Below are 23533 nucleotides of genomic sequence, written 5' to 3'. Positions count from 1 at the left end.
TAGTTCTGATCAGCAGAAATTTCCAACCCTAACAAAAACACATTAGCCATCACTACTTAGTGCCTTTTTATAAGATCTAGTACATTATAATATATAACACATGTAAATTATTTTAATATATTTTATTAATATCGATATTTCTTTGATATTTCTTTGAATATATATATATATATATATATATATATTTTTTTTTTTCGGGAGGTCGAAATTTCCGTGCCGAAAATTGTAGTCCTTGGTATCACTTGTATGTAGTAAAAATGGAGCTTGAGAGGGGAAATGGGATTTGGCCATTTGGGCACCACCGCAAAAAACATAGGCCTTTCTAGTTCTTCCCAAACACAAAACACCCGAAGAAACCAAAACACAAAACCCGAGTTCTTCACTTCGTTAAGATGAGAGGTTTAGCTAGATTGGTCGGACGCAGTGTTTCATCTCACAAAACACTCCAACGTTCTACACAATCCAACACCTTCCGCTTCATCTGTCGCCGCTCCTATTTCCTATCTCCCGCCACGACGTCGTTTTTGGGTCGCCGCATCTCCCCCTATTGCTCTCCTTCCGCTTCTGCCAAATGGGGCCTTCTCTCAGGTTAGTTTCTCAATCAAAGGTTTGAACTTTAATGATTTAAGGTATAAAGATTGTAGCTTTTTATTCAGTTATTTAGTTTGAAGCCAAAATGGGTTTGTTTGAGGTTAATTTAGTTTAAGGTTTATTGGTTGGTGTTGAATTTGTGCAGGGCAACAGAAGAGAAGCATGTTCATACAAACACAGTCGACGCCGAATCCTGCATCACTTATGTTTTACCCTGATAGGCCTGTTATGGAAGTTGGCAGTGCTGACTTTCCGAATGCTCGGTCTGCAATGAACTCCCCACTGGCCAAAGCCCTTTATGGAATTGATGGTATGATTGTTGTAGCTGGTTGTGATTATTACTAATGATGCGTTCTTGTATGATTTGTATCTGTTTTTGTGATTAGAACTAGAAAATATTAGCATTAGGAGCATCTGAAAATCTACTGTTTCGGTTTATGTTTATTTTAATTTGACTGGTAATTGAAAACTGCCTTTATTAGGACTGCTAGGACCTATTTTAACATGATTGATGATTACGGCTAACAGCTTGCACCTATATGTAGTTTCTGGTCATTATTGACTTCACATCTGTGCTTAGATGTTTTGTTTGGCCCTTAATAGGATGAGCTCATAACTGTTTCAGGAGGGGATTTCTTAATGGAGTTTAGGGTTAGGAGGGAGTGTTTGATGCATGGGAAATGGTTTGTTTTGAGAGATGGAAAGACATGTCTTTTGAGCATGCAGAGGTCCCTATTGGAGTTCTGGACGGTTATACCATCTGCTCCCTGCCATTTAGGATATCAGAGTCGATCTGTTTTTTTGTACAGGTCATATAAGAAAGTTTCTAGGGGCATTTTGAACTTTTAATTCAGTTGTTGGAGTAAAGTGAGGCTTTAAGTTTTACGCTGTTGATATTTGAAGACACTTGCTAAATAGTAAATACTGCATCTGAACAGTATAGGTGGGCAACAACATGCCTTCCATAAACCAAAACAACTTCAAGAATGAAGGGATACTCTTCCTTTTTCCTTTTAGGAAGAAAACTTCAAGAAAATTTATACTTTGTTTTGCAGTGTCCGATTTAAACAGTTCACTGGGTTGTCGATCAATTTATGATCTTTACTTGTTCTTTTGTTAGTCACTCCTCAGTTAAAAGTCCATCAACCTAACGTGCTAACTAAAATATAATGTCAACTGTCCAGCAACTTCATACCATTTACATTTTCCATACTCATTGGCAAATAGAAATTAAATTGAATAATTTTATAGCAATGCTTTTCTTTAGAGCATACACATTGTTTTGATGTTGTTTACTTGTTCCTTGGGGCTTCGGTTAGCAAAAGATTCTTTTACTAATAAATCAAGGTGTTGCGGCGTTGCCTCATGTAATTATCTATGCTTAGTTATATACCACCTCACCCAAGCAACACACAAACTAAAGTAGCTGATTCATTAAGTTCTAATTAAAATCATGTCTTTTATCCTCCAATATCAGATGGCGCTTAGTTGAGAAGTCATCGGTCAGGGTCCCTTAATCCTATACCCACCGTTTCCCCACTCTCTATACTTAGCTTATTATTTCTTCTTCTGGTACTTTTCTACTTTTTCCAAGTATACAATGGTTGGCCAAAAGGTTTCAAACAAGAGGAGTGTTTTATTCTCAAGTACAAAGGAAGAAGAAATAAGAAAGAAACTACATCTGAAGATCTCCAGAGCATGACTTGAGATTCATTTTGAAATGCAACTTTTTAATACCATACGTGAGAATTGAGTAAAGGGGGTGGTTATGGGTTCATTTTATGTGTATTTGGGTAGAAGTTCGGCTTGTAAGGATAGGATAGGATAGTTCCTTTTAAAGTTGAATAGACAGTGTTTCTATGTAGGTAATTCTCCAGTCAAAATAATATAATTATAATCACAAAGATACCCAGCAACAGTATGCTGTCTATAATTTGACCAATTGTCGAAATTGATCCCTAGTATTTTCTGGTTATTGCCAACTAATCTTCTTGTTGATTCAGGTTGCGTTCAAAAGTTTTTTTGTTCTTTCTTTTGGTCTTAAATTTATATTTTGGCATTTTGTATGTTAATGTAATAAACTTAACATGTTTTCTTGCAATACAGGTGTCACTCGAGTGTTTTATGGATCAGATTTTGTCACTGTAACTAAGTCAGAAGATACTTCATGGGATCTTTTGAAGCCAGAAATCTTTGCAGCAATCATGGACTTTTATGCTTCTGGGGAGCCACTCTTTCTCGACTCAAAAGCTGCAGCAGCAAAGGACACAGCTATTCATGAGGTATGTTCTACAAGTTATGTCTGTTAGTGCATTTTAAGTTTTTATGCTAATTGACGGAGTCAACAGGTCCGAGTTATATTGTTGCTCTGATATTAATTTTTATTGATTCATCATATGTTACATGAAGTAACATGTTTCTTTTTTACCTTCTCAACTTTCCAAAATGCTTGTCTCAGTACAACCTTAATGCACCCAGTTGTTGTGTGTATCTGGGAGTTTTAGCTACAACCTACAATAACATCGAGTGTCATCCCCCCCCCCCTTTCTCTTTTTTCTTTTCTGGATGGGGGCGTATTTTCATTCTCTTTTTAAAAGCATTATTTCTTACTCGGATTGGTGGAATATTATGTTACTAAATTATTAATACAATAACTCGAAGTACATGAAAGAAAGTCATCCACTTTGCAAATACTCTGTAGAAACCTTAGTGATGACTGATGAGGGGCTGGTGCTGTTATTCACCGGGATGGTTTTGATGCACAGAACCTGCCTATAAAGCAGAAATTTTAATTTGAAAATTTGAACATGGTGAACTTGATATGTTTGACCTTATAAAAACCGTGTTTTCCACTGTTTTCTGAAATTTCTCATTAAATCCCATTTATAAATACAATAAGATATCAACAAGTTGTGGTTGCTGTTGCAGGATGATTCCGAAGTCGTTGCCATGATTAAAGAATTATTGGAGACTCGTATCAGACCATCAGTGCAAGATGACGGTGGAGACATTGAGTATAGGGGATTTGATCCGTAAGTTTTCCTTCATTTAACATATTTGTTTGAAGTCTTCCTGTTTTTGGCGGCAGCTCTTTTAATTTTATTATTTTTATATGGGAGACTACCTGGATCTCTTATATAACTTATATTTGTCTATAGAGAAACCGGAATAGTAAAACTGAGCATGCAAGGAGCGTGTAGTGGTTGCCCAAGCTCATCAGTCACCCTGAAATCTGGCATTGAAAATATGCTCATGCATTATATACCTGAGGTAAAAAATGACAACCTTGCTTTGATTCTGGAGAATGTGAATATCTTTGAATTAAAAGGTTTGTCTGTAACTAAATGTAGATGTTTGTGGGCGCGCGCACACACATAACCATTTCTTATATTGGTTTAGAACTTTCGATACAATTACTTATTAAAGGTAGAGAATAGTCAAATTCTTTATCTATGAAATTATCCTTCTAAGACTTATAGAGGGAACATCTCAGTGAAGCAGAATTCCTCCAACCATGATCTATCTATCTTGTTGACTGTAGAATGATTGCTCAAAGATGCCCACTGAGATGTCAAAATGTGCTTCTCTCCTGAGGAGTATCCATCTTTTCACTTGTATTCCTAGAATATTTTAGAATAGAGAAGTAAGAGATTATAAGAGTATGATTCGAAGATACCTCTATGGTGATAAATGAATGTCTTTGCTACTCTTCCCCAGTCTAATTTGCTTTGCACAAAATTTATTTTAAAAAAAAAGGTAATTGCCTAGAAGAAATCTGTTCATCGGTCCTTGAGTTATGAATTTTAAGGAGAATCCTACCCATTAGCCTGTAAAAGAATCGGACTCTGAATTGCTACCAAATAGTAATTTCAACTAGGAAACAGTTTTGCGTTGCTACCATATTCTTGTCCAAATTTCCATTTTATCATTTGGTCTACAAAGATCTCAGGTTTTCAGCTCTTAGATTCCCCTAAGTGCATCAAATTTATTCTCAACATTTCATCTGTCATTCCCTTAAAGTTTACTTCTCACTTCGTTCAACGTACAGATTATTACTATCTTTGATTTTATTCAATTGTTGCTTTCCTCCAACAAGTTCTTTAGCTCAAGATTGTCTCATCTGACATAGATATCTGCATTTACAGGTCAAAGGTGTTGAGCAAGAACATGATGATGAAGAAGAAGATGCAGCATTAACAGGGCATGTGGAGTAGCGATTTATAATTTTGTTCAAAGGAGGCATAACTTAAGCTAAAGTGGTGAGCTCAAAAGGGATTCTGTAGCATCCTGTACAGTAGCAAATAAAGTTTGTATTTTATTTATTTGTAACTCATGAGAATTATTGATGTGATAGTAAAAATCTAGAGCTTTGAACTGTAAAACGGGAATGACAACTGCTTTACTTTATCAACCAAAATTTTCCTGGTCTTTTTTTTTTAACCCAAGAACTATGGATTTATCGTGCTCCTGTGTTCTGCTTTGTGTTGCTTGGTTATGCAGTTTAGAGCAACTCTAACACTTCGAAAGAACACAACACAAGAAATTGAAAGAGCGACCATAAAATGCGATACTGTATCAACTGAGACCATAAAAAACTGATGTCTGTAGAATAAATGGTATTATTCTAGTTTTTATTTTTTCTTGCTGTCATTTATTTTGTTATTAAATCCTTTTATAACGCGTACTCGTTACTTAGCCCGATAGTACTTCATCTGGAGTAAGTCAACAACGTTGCATCATTGACCGACTTCCTCGTTTAGCGAAATTCACAAACGCGGCCTTGGCAGCTCGTTTTCTGCCGAACCTTCTTAATTCTTAAGAACTAAGTTTCAATTCCATGACTCTTTCTCCTATAAAAACATCATCGTCTTCCTAAACCCTCCAACACAACTCACATCGAGAAATATACATCCTTCATTGCTCATTATCTGCCATTTTAGTTCTAACACAAAGAAATCAACCGAGGAGAAGCTAGAAGCATGGCTCAAGAGGACTCAGCCACGCAGCAAAAACAGATGGCGGAGGGGGTGGAAGAGCAGCAGCTCAAGTACCTGCAATTTGTTCAAGTGGCTGCACTTCACGCTGCGGTCCACCTCTCGAATGCTTATGGTTATGCCAAGGAGAAATCCGGTCCTTTGAGGACCAGCATTGAGTCTGCGGAGGGAGCTCTGAAGACAGCTGCTGGACCTGTGTATGACAAGTACCAGGCTCTTCCGGCTGACCTCCTCGCTTTCGTTGATGGCAAGGTCGACGAATCTGTGACCAAGGTGGCGTCATCCTATGAAGACACTGCTCAGAAAGCACCAGAAATAGCTCGAGCTGCTGCACTGGAGTTCAAGCAAAGGAGCACAAGTATGGCGAAGTCGGTGTACTCCAAGTATGAACCGAAAGCCAAGCAATGTGCTGTGTGTGCTTGGAGAAAGCTGAATGAGCTACCCGGGGGACCAAAGGTGGCTGAAGTCATTGTACCAACTGCTGCATATTGTTCTGAAAAGTACAACCACACTCTGAGTTGCGCCGCCGAGAAGGGGTACAGGGTTGCCTCCTATATGCCTTTGATTCCAACAGAGAAGTTCGCCAAAGATTTTGGGGGGAATGTGCCTGAAGCTGTTCAGTGATTCTTTACTTCATTGCTGCCTTTTTCCTATGTTTTACAATTTGTGATGTTTTATGGCCCATTGTAACAGTTTATTCAACCTTTATTTGAGTAGCGACCATTGTTATTAGGGACATGGTTATCATGCTTTGAAAAATTCCATATTACCTAATAGTCTAATACCATTGATATTTTGAATTTGAAAGTAACCATTTGTTTGTCGGCTAGTAAACCAAACCTCTCTAGCAGCCGGAACTAGGAAGTCTGCATTTATATCCTTCCATCAGTCTCAATCAGTCTGGTGATACAAGGAAATGCGAGTTAGATTTCAGATCGCTGCCTCCCTTCCAAAGCTAAGAGATTTCTTCTATGCTCATCTGTCCAGTCCGCATTCTTGGTAGTTGTACATAGATTTTGCTTATGGTTTGCTTGCAACCTACTCCAAGCAACATCGAGTAAAATACAGAAACAAATATTTGTTACTGATCAGTCCAAAGTTACACTTCCTTGCATCTTTAAGTCTTATCATTGACAAAATATTGTTCGGATATGGATGGCAACTAAAAGGAGCATTTGGTGATGGTAGACTTATGATGTCGCACTTGCATGGTCTGGGAAGCACATTTCAAGTTCTATGGCGTCAATAGAAGGTCACATCTGAGCGGACCAGATGATGTGGCTGAGAGATGTTGATAACAGCCCCAATTAATTTGAGGCATCGATCGTTGGAGCACAAATAGGAGGTTACTCTAACTTATCTTCGGTTCTCAACATGTGAGAAACAGAAAATCCTAAACTAGCATGAGGGCATACAACACCATACAATTGAAAATCTCCAAATAAATAAAACCACCAAGAGCAAAGACGAACAAATACAACAAGCAAGCAAGCACGGGAGCAAAATTCCTCTCAAGCTTTCAAGCCAGTATTTAAATATAATTTCCATAGCAGTTTATGACCACAAACTGACACTACCATTCAGTACAACAGAACTAGTAATATTAATGTTTCCAAGAAAAGAAGATCATCAAATATAGAACAAAGAAGAAAAAAGGGCAGAAAAAAACATCCCAATCACTCTCCACTACAAACCCCGTCCTTCATGACACTTGACACGAAAATCCAACTAAATTGAAAAAATAACTCATCACCAAAACATTTGTAGAACTTAGAAGCACTTCCTGTGGACAATGGATGGACCAGACTCGTCGTACTCTCCCTTAGAAATCCACATCTGAACAACACAAAAAAGCTTGTCAGTTATAGTAATCAAAACCAATGAACAAAGATTTTGTACTGCATGATATAATTACACGTTGTACAAAGGGAATTAGTACACACCTGTTGGAAGGTACTGAGGGAAGCAAGAATGGATCCTCCAATCCAGACACTGTACTTCCTCTCTGGTGGTGCCACAACCTTGATCTTCATGCTGCTTGGGGCAAGGGCAGTGATTTCCTTGCTCATCCTGTCTGCAATACCAGGGAACATAGTTGAACCTCCACTGAGCACAATGTTACCATACAAGTCCTTTCTGATATCCACATCACACTTCATAATGGAGTTGTAGGTAGTCTCGTGAATGCCAGCAGCTTCCATTCCAATGAGAGATGGTTGGAAGAGGACTTCTGGGCACCTGAATCTCTCAGCTCCAATTGTGATGACTTGGCCGTCAGGAAGCTCATAGTTCTTCTCAACTGAGGAACTGCTCTTGGAGGTCTCAAGTTCTTGTTCGTAGTCAAGGGCAACATATGCAAGCTTCTCCTTCATGTCACGGACAATTTCCCGTTCAGCAGTGGTGGTAAACATGTACCCTCTTTCAGTGAGAATCTTCATCAGGGAATCTGTAAGGTCACGTCCAGCAAGGTCCAGACGAAGAATGGCATGGGGGAGGGCATAACCTTCGTAGATTGGCACAGTGTGACTCACACCATCACCAGAGTCGAGCACAATACCTGTAAATTGAAATGCCATTTCAATGCCAGAGTAGTTTGATGACAAGGATAATTAAGACAAAGCCAATGAAAATAGCCTATACTAACCAGTTGTACGACCACTAGCATACAGAGAGAGAACGGCCTGGATGGCAACATACATAGCAGGCACATTGAAGGTCTCAAACATGATCTGGGTCATCTTTTCTCTGTTAGCCTTGGGGTTAAGAGGAGCCTCAGTAAGAAGAACTGGGTGCTCTTCAGGAGCAACACGAAGCTCATTGTAGAAAGTATGATGCCAGATCTTCTCCATGTCATCCCAGTTGCTTACTATACCATGCTCAATGGGATATTTCAAAGTAAGAATACCTCTCTTGGACTGTGCCTCATCACCAACATAGGCATCCTTCTGACCCATACCAACCATGACACCAGTATGTCGTGGGCGACCAACAATACTAGGAAACACAGCCCTGGGGGCATCATCACCAGCGAAACCAGCCTACACAACACAATGCCGACTTAAGATGTTGACAAGCAATGATAAGGATGGTATAAAAACATAAATGGGACAAGAAATGAGTCAAATAACAATTACCTTCACCATTCCAGTACCATTGTCGCACACCAGTGGCTGAATGTCCTCGGTATCTGCCATATTTTACAGACCTGAAGCAAGAAAGTAAAGACATTAGTGCAACGGAAACAAATTTCCAGTTCAACGTCACACATTTGTCAAAACTGAGCACATTGTTCAGTAATCAAATGACCATTCAGCATTTTAGATCATAGAATTTAACAGCAAATCACTCCAACATATCAAATTCTATCTGACTAGGCTACGTTTTTAATTGAAAACCATACAAAAACACATGTAGGCAGGCCATTCCATTAAAAACAACTTATCAATCAAAACATCAGTGATTCAATTAAGTTTTAAAACTACAGCAACGCATCGTCAAAACTCACCATTATCTTTCAAAATGCTTACTCACTATGTTTCACCGAATCACTTAATCCAATCCTACTTTGTTTCGATTAATTAACAGAAATCACTTTGCATGAGTTCAAATCTACACTATCGGAGCTCGAATACTTCACTAAGCAGCTATCAAACACAGTCCACAGCATTCAAGAAAAACCACAGTTCTTCAAAGCAAACAGATCTAAACGATTTACTAATAAACAAAATCAACAGCAATAGATCCAGAGAAACTAAAGCCAGATCAGACGATCAGACAATCACAACACAACGAAATCTCCAAACTCCTATTCAAATTAATCAATCGGTCAATAAAATTCAAACCTAAATCCAGATCTAGCTCCAATCACCACACACACAGCACAATCACCACAGAATCATCCAGATCAAACACAACCACTACTTCTCATTCACAAAATCGCTCTCAAATTCAAACCACGAACTTCAAAATCTAGCACAATTCCACAACAGAGTAAACAAGTAAGCTGAGAGATCGGCTCCGATTACCTTGAAAAGTGAGAAGAAGAGGAAAACGATCGAAGACTCGGACGGCGGTGAAGACCAAGCCGACCTCAGGTGACGAAGGCTCGGGCTGTCTCTGACCTCACGGCTACGATAGTGGACTCGAAAATGAAGCAGAATTAGGGTGGCTTGAAATAAGAGTTGCCTATATATATAGCCCCCGGGTTTCACATGCACATGAAATTCGGACCAAATGTACATATTCCATTTTATTTATTTTTATTTGGATAAAATTTATTTTTCTGAAAGAAATAAATTAAATGTTTTTGTGTGTGTGAGGGGGAATCATTTCGGCCACCAGAAAAGAAAGAGTGACCTGGCTGACAGCCTTTTCCATGTTATGGATGTTTGTGCCGGAACGAAACTCAGCCGTCTGATCTGCGGGCCAGGGAGATCAGTGCCACGTCGGCATTGGGCGGGCCAGGAATTCTCGTCACTTACGAGAATCTCGAGTATTGTATTGGTCTGTTTGTCCGTGACAATTATTCATTTTACAAGACTAGTGTTTGGGGTTTGCACTAAAACACACGCGAGACTTGGTGCCAAGTTTCTTCAAATTTCAAACCACCTCTTTAGCTAGTTTCGCTCTCTTTTAAGTTTCAACTCTTTTACTGCTTCAAACAGAAAATATATATATTAATATTAGTAATGACATTATGAGAATTTAAGATGGACGTTGAGTTGTTCCATTATTTGTAATAGGAATTTGGGATAACAAATGTTCTTAGATGAGACGGGTCAAAATTTGGGATGGCAATTGTTGATTTGTTCTTGAATTAGTTGGGTTGTCTAATAGATAAATTATGTTGTGGGGCGAGCGTACCACGTGGCGGTGGGGCTGTCCAATGAAAACACAGTCGAAGGGGTATTTTGGGTATAAAGATTGTTAAAGTGAGGACACAATGGGAACTGAACAATAAAATGTTGGATTTTGATTAGGTTGTCCCATGATCATGAGGTGGGGAAGTCCCTATCGCATAATTTCTCTGTCTAATATAGGTTCATTAATAAAATAATATTTTTGTTGAATTTTACAATTTGAAAATTTGTAATGCTATTCTCACTTCAAGTAGTCTAAAAAGCGTCTTGAATCTTGAGCGACATGCTATGTTTTACGACATGTCGATATACGGATCATCTTTCAATTGTTGTTTGAATTTTAAAGTACCCGTTTATCTCATTTATTTTTATCGATTTTAACACCAAGATCAGAAATATTGGGTTTTACTTACGCTTTTACTTCTCTCCTTCAAACCTCTTTCCTCATCTGTAGCAAAAATTGCATATCAAAACCAAATGGACGCTTTAAGTGGGGCAAAACTAACTCAAAAATCTCACACATTGTTCGTTCGCATCGTTGAACCCGGTAGCTCTACCAAGGGAATAAAGGGAAACCATTTTCTCATGGAGCGGTGACGGCAAAGAGACGACTCTCTATCTTTAACATTCATTCAATGGCCTATAATAATTCAATCAACATGTACTGGCAAAGTGGTGAGATAAGCTATGTCTTACGTCAAGAGCCCATATCCACGTGTCCACCATGCAAATTTTTTTAAACAAAGAAAACAAAGTGAGTGAAAAAAGGGTATGCAAGTTATTTTCAGCGCTTGAAGGTAGTGGGCGCCTCCCAAAATTTGCCTTCTCACTTCTCCTTTTTACATGTTAAATCATAGCAAAATCCCTTGAAATATTATGCAGCAATAAACCCTTAAAATGACCCAGTTAGGAAGAACAAAACGAAGACGAACAGAGTGATATTTCAATTTTCTGATTTTGTGAGAAAATAGAGTGATTTTTTTATTTTTCTAAGCAACACATGGTTTTGCTACAGTTAAACAATAATACACTCTTGTTTGACAAGCACTCAACCACATATGTAACATTATGGGTTGGGGTGCTTCATACACATTTGAGGTACTCTCTTTCTAAAGTGAGTTCCCAAAGATGAACGAATTTGCAATATCGGGTTGTAAGATCGGACAATAAGGGGCGCCTTAAGGCAGTTTAAAGTTTTCGTGGTCATGACAGCTCATTCGCTACTTTAATTGGTGTTCGTAAATACATAGAGAATCATAGTATTGCTACATTAAGATCAAAGCTTATTTTTTAATGATTTTATACATTTATACGTTAACGCATGACATACTTATCGCTCGAGGTCGAAAGCAATTAAACGGTTTTTCATCTTAGGGAAATTCAACAAGTCGACCTGGACTCCATAATATGGGTGAAGAGATCGGTGAAGAACTTTGTGAAATGTTTGGATTGCACTGTGATGGTTGCTATGATGGCAGTCGCCGACGGCACAATGGGATGCTTGTTTGAGTGCTCATCAACTTATATTACATACCTATGTAAATTTATCACAGTGCCTAAATTACTCATTAAGGTGTCAATAATATATCTAAATTATTTGAGTGTTGAACGTTTTGGAAGTGTAAAGCAATTAGGGATGTTTAATGGATTTATGCTTAAGTATGGATTAGGTTGATGTGATATGGCTCTCCAAGTCCATATTTAGTAAGAGAGAGCTATATGGGGGTAAGGGCCATAACTAGCCCCAAGAAAAATTATTTATTTATGAACAAGTGAATCATCTCTAATAACGTTGCTAAATTCTTGTATTTTTATAATTTTATAGTTTTACATCAAACTTTTTGATTTTATGATCGTTGTAAAATATAGGCATTATAGGAAAAAAATGAATCCTTATTTTTAATTTGTCCAAATACATCTATTACTAATTTTTTTAACAAAAAAAAGTCAGTGGTTACTCGTAAAACATGCAACTTTCTTTAAGTGTTTAATTAATTTCTCACCACTTGATCTCAACATATATATAATTTAGACCATTTGGATCTTAATTTGGATAGTGCCATCACATTTAATAATTGCAAAACATAACACTGCTTCTTGACATTTGTTATTATAATGTTTTCAATGTGCCTTATGTATATATTACGTCATTTCTCAAACCATGATTTCTCATAACTCACAATGAATCTTTCGTGTTACTAAGAGTCAATTTAGTTTTTTGTTGTTTTTAATTTATTGAGAAAACTTAAATGTAGGTATATGAATCTTTTAATAATGAATATTTGCAAAAAACTATTCAGATGATGAAGTATTTGCATGTTCATTTATATAAATAAATTCTTTTTAACATGTATTGGGGAAAGATTAGGATATTATTAACTATCTAAACAAGAAGACTATAATAAAATTTAGAGTCTCTCGCATTGGTAGGTACTTCCTTATGAAGGTGTCTGTTACATATTTCCAGGTTTTCTTTTTAGTTTATTTCTTGTTTATTGCACACCTTGTGATCTTAACTTCTAATGATCTTTTATGATTGTTTGTTCTTTGCATGGTGGATCGTTAAGCTTCTTGCATTTTCAAATTTTATTTTATTATTACTGGCAGGTTTAAATTTCATCTTCATGTACTCCATGTTTAATTTCTAGTAAGCTTATTTTTGCAACATGCGAGCCATTTAACCTTTTGAATATGTCCCACCTTCATCCAATTATGATCCAGGTTGCACGGACACGGACACGCCCCAATACGCACCAGACACGCGTGTCCGCACTCGGACACGCGAACTGACTTTGGACACGGCCCGAACACGTGAGTATCCAAATCGGACACGCGGACACGTACCAACTCATAATAAAAGTGAAAGTGCTTATGGTGAGAATCGAACATTGGTCATCCAAGGCACTCAACAACTCCTCGACCATTCCAACAGATTCAGTTTTTGTTATATTTATGCACACTTTAATATATATATATATATATATAAGGAGAGAAACTAGTGATAAAAATTAGAATGCTTGTGGTGGGATTTGAACCTTGGTTATCCAAGGTACTTATCAAGTCCTTAGCCATTCTAACAAGTTATGTTTTTATCATTTTAATGCACACTTTGACATATATATACATCTAAAATTCTAAATACTTTCAAATTTATAAAATAATTTTTTAAATAAATATATATATATATATATATATATTAAAAATAATATTTAATTAACGTTTCCACCACATGTCCGTGTCCAAAAAATATTTTATATGCCGTGTCTACGTATCGAATCGTGTCCAATACGGACACTCGTGTCCGTGCTACTTAGATTATGATCCAATTGCAAGTGTGAGTCTCACCATCTATTCAAATGTTAATGATTACGTTACTTAGGTTGATTCGTTCTTCTAGCATTCCATTCTTTAGGTTTCGATCGTCACAACTTATGAATAATTTAAGCCGTTCAATTTGATACCTCGTCACATCCATTTTTAATTATTCCCGTATGTGAATATTTATTTATTTTTAATTTTGAATTCCACTTCTTCCAACGTATTTTATTTATTTTTCATATATATATTTTCAAATCGAGCCATGTCTTAATAACACGAATGTTGCATTTTTCAATGCTCTTAATAACATGCTCATTTCCAAGTTCATTTATCCATTATGTCCAAAAATCTATTCGAAATGGTCTATCAAAGTTACGAAACTTGGTATCATAATGCTCCTCATATGAGGTGACCAACTTCTCTTATGTAGGGTTTAGAGCTATATTTTTACCCTATTGTACTTTACATTTATCTCTCTCACTATGACACTTTAATCTCCACCGAGCAACCATCGCGCCGGAGTTGAACACCGTGTATTTTGTACTTAGCATTGTGAGAAATTCTGATAAAACGTGAAAGTCTTGAGCTGACAGTACATGGCGATGGTAGATGGGCTGGCGGCAACGGAGCCAGTCCTCCAACGATAGGGACCCGCAATATAGGGTTGAAAGCTAACTCTACCTTATTGTACTTTACCAAATCCTTTTTATCTTCATCATCAACATAGTTATCATAATAATTTGCAACATTAGAGGTCAACTCTTAATCTTTAATTTCCAATAAACCTTTCACCTCTTCATCTTCAGTTTTCATTAAATGCTCTATGAAAATAATATACTTTATATGAAGAAATCTAAGCTCACGTGAGGCACACGTTCCTCTAAGAAGTTACATTCCTAAAGAGCTTTTTCAATGAGAATCATCTTGTTGAAAATTAATTGAGGATTTTACAATTAATTGTTAATTAGACATGTTTTTTATCACATTTTTTCATCTCAACTATTTAGATTTTAGGTCTATATAAATATATTACTTTTACAAATTTTCAGCCAATTTAGTAATGGTTAAACTATCAAATTAGATAATTATCAAACATAAACTGTTTAAATTCATAATGAGTAAATCACATCTATGAATGTCTCAACGATTTTCAATTTGGACAAAAATTTACAATGATGATCTACTCATATATATCTATAAAACTAAATGGTTGGTATATGAATATAAGATCGAAAAAATGAGTGAAATAAAGAGGTTCTCAACTAGTTATTAACAAGATGATTCTCATTGAAAATGCTCCCTACATTCCTAATCTTCCAATCACTTCACAAATTGGATATAACCATAGAGAAAGAAGGAACGTATAAAGAGACCATTTGGAAATCCTCTTATCTCTTTCACCTTCATCAATCCAATTTTGACAGAGCACCAAATCTCTCTCTCTCTCTCTCTCTCTCTCTCTCTCTCTCTCATGTAGTTTTCTAAGTAGATCGGCCTATTTAGAACGATGGAGTACATCCAACGTAGTTCAATTCTCATCCGAGAATATTATAGGCACATATGATTCAACCATCGGCGTCACATTTCCAAACATTCAAATAATCACCTATTTAAAAAACAAAATAGAAACTAAAAGTGAAGGAAAAAACTAGACCCAGCCCGAGAGGCCCAGGCCTAACAAGAATTACTAAGGCACCCACACCGTATGAATCAGTGACGAAACTATGCAGAGGCAGAGGGGCCCTGCGGCAAGTTAAAAAATTTCTTTTAATTATGATATAATTATGTGTGATTATGGCTAAATTGTTATAATTGTAGTATAATTGTGTATAATTAAAACATATTTGTGTATAATAATGATAAAAGTATATTTAAATATGGTATAATTGTACACTAATCAGTATTTAATTCAAAATTTGGTAGATATTGGCCAATTCAGACATTTTAGCCAATTAGAATACTTGTTTCAAAATCCGCCACTGGTACCAATGGGCACCCTTAAACCTAGAGCAACATACCCGCCATACCGACCACCATTACCAATGAGGTTGTCGCCCCCAATCCCACCATTGAAGCCATCAAGAAGCCTTGGACACAACCACAACTGTGCTAAAAGGAAGTATAATACATGGTAATCACATTAATGTTCCAAAATATAAAAATGATCAATTTTGGGAGTCGAATGGGGACGTGATGAATGATTTGAAGACACCCAACCACTATGGCAAATTGTTAAATATGTACGTACATTTTGTAAACTATAAATTATTTGTAGGGTTAATTCCTCCTATGGTACTTAAAGTATGGCTACTTGAACAATTTGGTACCTGATGTATGAAAACAGACAATTTGGTACCTGAAGTTCTCATTTGTAAGCCATTTTGGTACCTCTATTAATTTAATCATATTTTTAGGGTTATTTTCGTCATTCTAGCCCTAAACTCATTAAATTCACATTTTTCTTCATTTTTTCCTATAAATGTCTATCTTTGGAGATAATTAAATTGATATATCTACTCCACTTAGCATCTACTTCGCATATATTGAAAATATTTTTTTTTCTTAATATACTTATTGTATCCTAATTATTTTATGCAAAAGAAATAAATTGCCTTTATGCAATTGTAATTTTTTATTAAAATATTTTTTAATTACTTATAATTAAAATTAATTTAGATTGATAGCTACATTATGAAAACTTATATACGTAAATCATCACAGATACTAAGTGGATGAGTTATCAAAATTTTAGTGATAATTTAGAGACAATTTGGAGGTATTATGAAAAAATGAAGTAAAATAGAGATAGAATGACGAAAGTAACCCTGAAAATATGGTCAAAATTGACATAAGTACCAAAATGGCCTAATTTTGAGAACTTTAGGTACCAAATTGTCCACTTTCATACATCAGGTAACAAATTGTCCAAGTAGCCAAACATCAGGTACTATAGAAGGAATTTACTCTTATTTGTATGTACTGGTGCACATGATCTAGTAGGTTCAAATGTGATTTCACCACTAGTTGGCAAGATTTGCATATTGTTGAAATGCTATGGAAAAAAAACATTTAAACCTATCACTTTTGAAGAATAATTTTATTAAATTCTATCACTTTTACACTGAAAATCAGCGTATAATGTCTTCACGTCCTCACAGAAATCTTGGTTGATCATGTATACTACACTAACTTTATCGTATAGCATCAGTTATGTTTATAAAAAAATAATGAGTCACACATCAATAACTCGCACATATCGACTTTGAAAACAGTGTGCAACGAGCATGAACCCTTTATCGAAAAAAACACGGATAAATACTTAGTTGGTTGTATGCACCGTGAATAGCTTTCCTACATTGCAATCGGTGTTGGATATAGTCCTATCTCACACATTCAAATCAGTGTGTATTCATATTTTGCGAGCAGTGTATATAGCTTGCATATTCCGAATTTTTTCTTAAATTAGCAAAATCTTTTAATTTCTATCACATGTTCCGAGCCACCCTCCAGCAACCATCCGATCAACAGAAATTGCATGCTTCAGAATGGATCATTACATGCCAAGTTTGACAGGCACGATCATACATGTCAACATGTATAATCCACCATTCAACCATCTCAGAAGTAAAAGCCACAGCTTTCCCAATCAAAGAAGGACTAACTACTAGTGGTGGAAGCTCAACCATATATAGCTGAGTTTCAACTTACAAAATGAACTAGATCCTTTCAAATTCGTGGACAGTGGTCGAACAAGCACAACAACTGATCGAATAACCTAAATAACTAGACCTATCTGTAAAAATGCTCCTACTTAATTCGTAAGCATTACTCTTCAGCTACCCACGTTTCTGGACCACCAGATCGACTTTCTACCCCAAACTCCTATCCTCTTAAAGGATTTAAAGATAGCATAACTGGGATTGCTTTTGTGGTTCATAAGATTTAACTATCCACGTACATGAAGTTTCTGGCCTTTTGTTACTAATAGCCAACCCATGTACCATTCAAGCATTCATTTCATAGTCTCATTGCTTCTTCTAATTATAGTTATCAAGCACTGCAATTCTATGAAGTTACGAACTAAGGATGTTCATATATAGAAAGGAAAAGGAAAATTGGCAGTCCTCCTTCAGCATCAACTAGAAGCCTAGCTAGCTTTCTGTACATATATATCCTCGAAGTAGAACTTGTACGTACGTACGTGAAACTTGCACCGGCCCTTCGTGATCGATGCATGAAGAACAAAGATTGAAAAACGAAAACACTACGTGCCGTACGTTTGAAAGTTGATGACACATATCTGAATTACTGTAACCTGCTAGATCTGATAATTAAACTACCTGGTGAAGAATTTTCTAGCACGTACCATAAGTCCATAATAAGTACGTAGTATTTCACTTATACCAGATCGATGCCCAGAATGAATGACATCTTTCAGAAACTTACTGTACGTCACTCTAATTTCGAAAGATAGTTGTCTTGGAAAACAATGATGATAACATTGTGGTCGGACTTGGAAATAATACTCAACTGGCCAGGTGCGCTGAGAAGATAATTGAGTGCATAAATTATTTCAAACTTACCCCATACACTGTGTGCACGTTTGATATCCAGGAAGACCAGGATTATTGGGTCACTCTAATATTAATGCTTGGGCTACTCACATTTGAGTAGGCTTACTAGGTTGAACCATTTTTGGTGAGCAGTACAAGCTAAGGTAGGATTGATACTAGTTCATGAGATCCGATACAATACTAGAATAATGCCAAGAACAGTTAGGAGAGACACACACATAAGAATTAAGAGTCAGAATGAACTTCTAGTTAATAGGTTGTTGTGAGTAAAGAGTCGATGAAACCAAAGATCAATTCAATTGTACCATGCAAGCAAAAGAAGAGGCAAGATCTGACCTTAATCAAACACAGGTCTCCTTTAAAGTAAGAAATTGAACCCGTATGATTCTCCTTGATCTAATTCTCCTATCTATTCTAATGAGAAAGGAAGAGAGATGGTGTTAGCATGGGTCTCAAAGAGGAGTACCAGAATAACACATAAGGAGGTTGAGAAGAGGATGCGGTGGTATCTGGTGCCATTAACTTTTGTCCCTCTTCACAACAAACATGGTACAAACTTCTTAATACCTCTTATCTAAGGTTCTACCACTTAACACAGTTCACCAAACGTGCACTATGTATTTGTCCTTGATTATCCATCCTCAAACTTTTTATTCTTTTCATCTTTGTTTTCATTAAGATTCATATTGTCTCCCTTCTAATAAAACAAGAAGACTCATGCTTTCTCTGACTAGACCGATGCAATTGCATCAAGTTGTTTCATTAGGATTTGAAATGTTGTGGATGTTGGAAAGATAGCTAGGTTTATCTTCTAGAGTTTTCTAATGTTTTTTTTTTCAATAATCTCGACCACTCATATCTGTAATAATAAAAACAAAACATTTATCGAAAGCAGAGGCTCTTATTACACATTGATCGAGCCAATCTCTGATGATGCATGAGTTGGTCCTTGCAAGGAGATTAGTGCCGTGACTATTGATAGCTAGAAATCGAGTCAGCCAGTTTGAAATTTGAACGTACGTATTCAAGTTTAAAGGGAAACTCATCTCATTAGAAATCAACTCCCTCTCGACCGATCCAGTTGTTTCCGGTGCTTACTGCTTAGTATAATTAAGAAGACTAGAAGAGACTCCCTACTGTAAAGCAAAGTTAGCAAACTAGCAAAGGGGAACGAAAACTAAAAGAATTAGAGGGGAGAGAGTACGCACCAAATTAAGAGAGAAAAGAAGCGGCAGATCGAGAGGAAAGATTTAAGTATCGCTAGCTACCGGAGGAAGGTAAAGTAAAGCCGCATGTATAGGGTTGCATCCATGCATGGTTATCTTCTTCATATGTAATTCCCCCAGACGGTGCTCATGGCAGGGAAAATAATTAAGTCTGCCTCCCTGCGACGAGATCGAATCTCCGGTAGAGTTTACAAACTCTAATAGGGTTCATGTAACAACCACAATCATTAGTATATATATAGCTTTCCAAGCAAGGATGATGTCGATCTCAATCTGCTGCATGCTCTCCAATACATAACGCATTAAAACAAAAAGGTTGTTCATGAACAGCCTCATTTCAATCCTCAAATTACCCTTGAAAGGGTGTTACTAGCTCACGCATGGCTCAAAACAAAGTGTTCTTCATGAAGAAGCCTATATATATATATATATATATATATATATATATATATATATATATATATATATATATATATATATATATATAGTCTCTATCCAGAGTAAAGTTTTAATTTTGACACACTTTTCGGTCAAATTTTTTCACCATAAGCGATTCAATATTTAAGTATGATATTCAAGATCATCTCTATAAAGTTTCATCCAATTTGACAATGGTTTGAGCTTTCAAAATTGAGATTTACACGAACGGTTCACGTTGAACTGTTTTAATTCATTCATTGATTTAATCTAATTTCAATACCTTAACGATGTCCGAATTAGATGAAATTTTGTAGAAATGATCTTGAATAACACATACCTAAATATTGAATCTCTTATGGTGAAAAAATTTGACCGAAAAGTGTGCCAAAATTGGAACTTCACTATGTAATTTCAGAGTGAAGCTTCACTCTGGATAAAGACTTCATATATATATATATATATATATATATATATATTCTCCCGCACCAATAGTTTTGGTGCAGATTTCTATTTTTGAACCACTTTTCGGTTGAATTTCCTCATTTCCACTATCAAATATCTATATAATATTGTATAGATCATCTATGCAAAATTTCAGCCAATTTGGTGATTGTTAAGGTCCTCAAAATCGAAAAACAAATGGACAGAATGAATTCTGTCAAACATGATCCGTTCATGTTTTTAACAGAAAAACACAATTTTGAGGGCCTTAGCGATCACCAAATTGGCTGAAATTTTGCAGAGATGATCTACACAATATTATCTAGATACTAAACGGTGGAGATGAGAAAATTTAATCGAAAAATGATGTAAAAATGGAAATCTGTGCCAAACAGTGGTGCCTTTGCAGCCAAGAAGGACTATATATAGAACACACACACCCCCCCCCCTCTCAGAAGAAAGGCTTTCTGCAATTTGGCAATTTGCTTAACTGTACTTTGGTAATGCAAAATGTATGCATGACTTCATAGAACTAGTTATCTATGAACAACTTCTTGAAAATTGATATAGTTGTTCTTAATTATGGTTAATGACACTTCCACAGGATTCATGTTTCTTAGGTTGAGTTTGGCCCCGAGGAAATTATGAGATTATAGCTTATAGAATAATTTAAGCTGCCAATTGTGTTTGGTGAAATAAAATTTAGCCACTTATAAAATAATCTCACAAAATCCAATGCATATTATAGAAGCTGTGTTTTGGAACTTTTGTGAAATGTCAAATAAGGGCACACCATATATCAACTTATATTTCTCACCATAATTAAATTCATGCCCTTTTAGTCATTATCTAAACTCACCATATTTTTAAAAACACATTTACCAAACACTTAACAACTTAATTTCACAGCTGATTATTTTCATCTCACAGCTACAGCCGCTTCCAAAATAATCACCTCGGGCCAAACTCGCCCTTAATTGACATTTGCTTGAAAATCCCAACAGTATATATAGATCACCATGCAAGGCAAAATGCAAAACTGGAGATACCTAGTGATGATCTCTTTACTCCCTTAAAAACGAACTGAAGTCACACTGATCAATTAAGTGATCATCATGCATATCACAGCCTGATTACAAAAGAAATTGGTTAGTTAATGGACAATAATATTTCATATTGTGAAAGTCACAAAGGCAGATGACAAAACAAGAAGTATGGCTGCAGGTACGTACTGTAATGACTGCATATATGTTCAAATTTACAGTCGTTTGTTGATTGAAATTTGTCACTAACTAGGCCCAAGCACGACCGGAGCGTGTTTGTTCTCCGTTTATCCAGAAGAAGAGAAAATAGAAGAGAACAGTTCTGGCAGAGAAGGCACGAAAGAGTCTGATGAAATTCATACAAACAACTTAATTTTGAGGCAATTTTCCCCTTATTTGTGTTGAAATGAACAACCGAATACAACTTGTATATATATAAGTATAAAGTGAAAAAGTCTCAAAAAACTATTCTACTATTCATCAAGGACTGAAAAATCGAGAATATCGACGAAATCTCGGCGAAAATTTCGCTTTTTTGAGATCCCGATATATCCTATGGTTACCAGACAAATATCGTTCTAAATTCTCGATATTTCCCGAGATTTTAAAATTTATCGTGATATTCACGATACTATAGAGATTTCAGGGAATATTGATTGAAATATTCCTTATATTCACTCCAATCAATGACTATCTCTTTCACTTTCGTGCCACGTGCTCGAACGAATCGAACTCTGGTTGAATTGCCAAATATATTTGAGCAAACCATCCCTGCTAACGCATTATTGTTGTTAAAATGTGAAACAAAAATATAAATAGATTCATATATTTGTTTTTTCAAATTTATATAATTACGATATTTTTTCGAAATTTCCATCGAAATTTCTAATTTTTAGACTCTCGATATTTCCATTTTCGTTGAAATTTTAGTCCTTGCTATTTATGCCATACTAAGGCATGGATTAAAGCTAGAGAATGGAGAAAACACCATGCTGCAGCAGTTGAGCTCTATGATGTACAAATGGACCAACTGCTACTATAACACCATGCTGCTGCTACAATATAACAATCTTCAACACTCCTCCTCAAACTTGGTCCAAAAGGTTAAAGGACTCAAGCTTGCTGAGAATTTGTTGAAAATGAGCAGTAGTAAGAAACTTGGTAAATACATCAGTCAACTAATCTTCACTCTTCACATAACGAGTAGAAATAATCTGAGCTTGAACTTGATGCCTAATGAAATGGCAGTCAACCTCAATGTGTTTAGTCCTCTCATGAAACACAAGATTAGAAGCAATATGCATTGCAGCTTGATTATCACAATTCAGAGAAATAGGAGAAGAACTTGAGAATCCTAGATCAGTTAGGAGACCTTTGAGCCAAATAAGCTCACAAACAGCTAATGTCATTGCATGATACTTAGCCTCAGCTCTTGATCTTGCAACAACACTTTGTTTTTTACTTTTCCAAATAACAAGATTTCCACCAATAAAAGTGCAGAACCCTGTTGTACTCTTCCTATCAAGAGCATTAACCATCCCAACCTGCATCTGCATAGTCAAAAATATCATAGTGGCTGTTTTTCTTTAATGCCTCTACCAACAGATCTCTTCAAATACCTCAAAATTCTCTTGACAATGTTCAAATGAAACACAGTCGGAGCATGCATAAATTGACTGACAATGATAATTACATAAGAGATATCCGTCCTAGTGATTGTGAGATATATTAATTTCCCAATTAACCTCCGATAATCAATTATGTGCTTAAGATCATCACTATGAGTATCCAACTGCAATTTACTATCAAGAGGAGTCTTTGCAGGCTTACAATCAAGAACATCTGCTTCTTGCATAAGATCTAAAATATATTATCTTTGGTTAAAAAATAAGCCTTTTGTAGATGAGGCCATTTCTATACCTAAAAAATATTTCAACTGACTAAGATCTTAATTTCATGGCAAATTTAGACTGCATGGACTTTTTGAGAGAGTTTATCTCATCAGAATTTTCACTAGTAACAATTAAATCATCAATATAGATCAAAACTGCAATTTTACCATGATTG

At 36.0% G+C, this 23533-nt stretch overlaps 3 protein-coding genes across 3 annotated transcripts; 2 read left to right on the top strand and 1 right to left on the bottom strand.

Moving 5' to 3' along the window:
• The first annotated feature begins 243 nt into the window (after positions 1–243).
• On the top strand, positions 244–5015 carry LOC126798224 (nifU-like protein 4, mitochondrial). The gene is made up of 6 exons (XM_050525119.1): positions 244–588; positions 737–901; positions 2698–2873; positions 3520–3623; positions 3750–3861; positions 4737–5015. Exons 1-6 carry the CDS (start codon positions 393–395, stop codon positions 4803–4805), a joined length of 822 nt encoding a protein of 273 aa, XP_050381076.1. The 5' UTR covers positions 244–392; the 3' UTR covers positions 4806–5015.
• Positions 5016–5477: 462 nt separating this feature from the next.
• LOC126798246 (stress-related protein-like) lies at positions 5478–6520 on the top strand. The gene has a single exon (XM_050525156.1). The coding sequence runs from the start codon at positions 5571–5573 to the stop codon at positions 6207–6209; it is 639 nt and encodes a 212-aa protein (XP_050381113.1). The 5' UTR covers positions 5478–5570; the 3' UTR covers positions 6210–6520.
• A 561-nt stretch (positions 6521–7081) lies between these two features.
• LOC126798185 (actin-7) lies at positions 7082–9739 on the bottom strand. The gene is made up of 5 exons (XM_050525069.1): positions 9611–9739; positions 8720–8790; positions 8230–8623; positions 7529–8142; positions 7082–7421 (listed from the first exon to the last, which is right to left on the bottom strand). The coding sequence occupies exons 2-5, from the start codon at positions 8777–8779 to the stop codon at positions 7356–7358; spliced, it is 1134 nt and encodes a 377-aa protein (XP_050381026.1). The 5' UTR covers positions 8780–8790; positions 9611–9739; the 3' UTR covers positions 7082–7355.
• Positions 9740–23533: the final 13794 nt, after the last annotated feature.

Source organism: Argentina anserina, chromosome 1 (assembly GCF_933775445.1).
Source record: "Argentina anserina chromosome 1, drPotAnse1.1, whole genome shotgun sequence".
Taxonomy (NCBI): domain Eukaryota; kingdom Viridiplantae; phylum Streptophyta; class Magnoliopsida; order Rosales; family Rosaceae; genus Argentina; species Argentina anserina.
Note: the sequence above shows the minus strand (reverse complement) of the source record. Positions and strands in the feature narration are given on the sequence as shown.